General features: G+C 30.0%; 1 protein-coding gene across 1 annotated transcript in view; it reads left to right on the forward strand.

Annotated features, from left to right (window-relative positions):
• Positions 1 to 102: 102 nt before the first annotated feature.
• Positions 103 to 2,030, forward strand: part of LOTGIDRAFT_176456 (hypothetical protein) — a gene marked incomplete at both ends in the record, with an annotated part of 3,809 nt that continues 1,881 nt past the window's right edge. The window contains 6 exons of the mRNA XM_009050014.1: positions 103 to 342; positions 1,108 to 1,119; positions 1,206 to 1,217; positions 1,304 to 1,315; positions 1,402 to 1,580; positions 1,824 to 1,915. Of these exons, the coding sequence (XP_009048262.1) occupies positions 103 to 342; positions 1,108 to 1,119; positions 1,206 to 1,217; positions 1,304 to 1,315; positions 1,402 to 1,580; positions 1,824 to 1,915 (547 nt within the window). The remainder of the gene's footprint in view (positions 343 to 1,107; positions 1,120 to 1,205; positions 1,218 to 1,303; positions 1,316 to 1,401; positions 1,581 to 1,823; positions 1,916 to 2,030) is intronic.

Raw genomic sequence — 2,030 nt, forward strand, 5'->3', positions numbered from 1 at the left:
TAGTGCACAGAAAAATACTGTCAGATCTGGATTGAGTGAAGTAGTTCAAAGGAAAGAAGTTCAAAAATACTAATGATTGTTTTTAATGAATTATGATTTCAGGTTTAAAGCAGTGTGGTTGTGGTTGCTATCAAAGAATAATGCTAGCATCTAATATAGCTCAAGAAATAAGAGATGGTTTATACAATGATTTAGGTATAACATGTTGTGCTGGCATCTCATATAATAAACTATTGGCTAAACTAGCTGGAGAGAAACATAAACCTAATAAACAGACCACACTGTTACCTGAATTTACTCTACAATTACTACATTCCCTACCTAGTACTAGAAATATACCAGGTAGGGTACTGCTTTAATTAATTCATTTATTTAGTCTGAAAAATCAATGAAATGAATGGAGTTTTTACTTTTCAACGTGTGGGCTAATGAATACGGGCAACGCCATGCAGGGTGCAATGAGGTAGAGGCATTAGTTATTTTCAAACTGTTGACGGATCTTTAACCTACACAGCCTGTAGCCTAGGTGCTTAGATCTATTATCGAGACGACTAGACATTTTTTCAGCCCCTCTTACCCACATCACTGACAGGTTGAAAAATCAGGTATTATTCTTCTCAGGTTGAACAAAATGTGCCGGAGCAATTTATATGATTTGCAAAATTTTTTTATTCAAAATGCTGTTCAATAATATTTTCAACAAGTTAAATCATAGATAACGTGTTATTTTCTACAGACATATTGCCAATATGTTGTTTTGGATTCTGGTTTTATTTTGCAGTTCAGATCGTTAGTGCATGATTCATTTATTATACTTGGTATAGAACCACTGTTGTTTTTTTTGGAAAGACAGTGGCATGATATGTACCCCATGTTTCTTTAAAAAACGGACATTAAAAAGTAATGGATGCAAATGGACTTGGTGTTTTTTATACCATAGTATTTCAATGATACATAGTGTTTCTCTATAATATATTTTTTAATTAATATAGAAAAATTCATATTTCAGGTATAGGATATGGTATGACTAAAAGATTAAGAGTATTAGATATAGACAGTGTTTTAGATCTTTATAATTATAGTCAAGATAAATTAATTATATTTCAGGTATAGGATATGGTATGAGTAAAAGATTAAGAGTATTAGATATAGGCAGTGTTTTAGATCTTTATAATTATAGTCAAGATAAATTAATTATATTTCAGGTATAGGATATGGTATGAGTAAAAGATTAAGAATATTAGATATAGACAGTGTTTTAGATCTCTATAATTATAGTCAAGATAAATTAATTATATTTCAGGTATAGGATATGGTATGAGTAAAAGATTAAGAATATTAGATATAGACAGTGTTTTAGATCTTTATAATTATAATCAAGATAAATTAATTATATTTCAGGTATAGGATATGGTATGAGTAAAAGATTAAGAGTATTAGATATAGACAGTGTTTTAGATCTTTATAATTATAATCAAGAGAAACTAGTTACAGAATTTGGACAACAAACAGCTAAATTTCTCAAAAATATATCAGCTGGTATTGACCATACACCTGTTGTTAGATATGGTCCTCCACAGGTCTGGGCTTTGACAATTTTTTAAACCTTAAATTCCACTTTAACTTTTATTACCTTGTGATACAGATTGTTAGAGAACTGTATTCCTAAAATTTCCAGAGGAAATTATTATGGACTTTGCCAGTATGGAATCTGGATCCCAAGTTTGCAGCCCAAGTTATTTAGTTAGGATAGGTCTTCATTGTCCATATCATCTGGTAATTGATGTGCCAGTCTCTAAATATAGTTCTGTAATTTTTTGCAGTCTATATCTGATGAAGATTCTTACCGAGATTTAAATAATATCAAAGATATAGAGAAAGAGATTGATGTATTAGTGGATAATGTTTTAAAAAGGTAGGAAGGAAACTTTCAAATTTTTTATAAGTTACAGTTTTTGGAAATATAGAGCTAAACATATCCAAACATAGTACTTCACAGAAGGAAAATCCAACACTTTAGTCATCTACAA

This window comes from Lottia gigantea (assembly GCF_000327385.1).
Source record: "Lottia gigantea unplaced genomic scaffold LOTGIsca_1424, whole genome shotgun sequence".
Lineage (NCBI taxonomy): Eukaryota > Metazoa > Mollusca > Gastropoda > Lottiidae > Lottia > Lottia gigantea.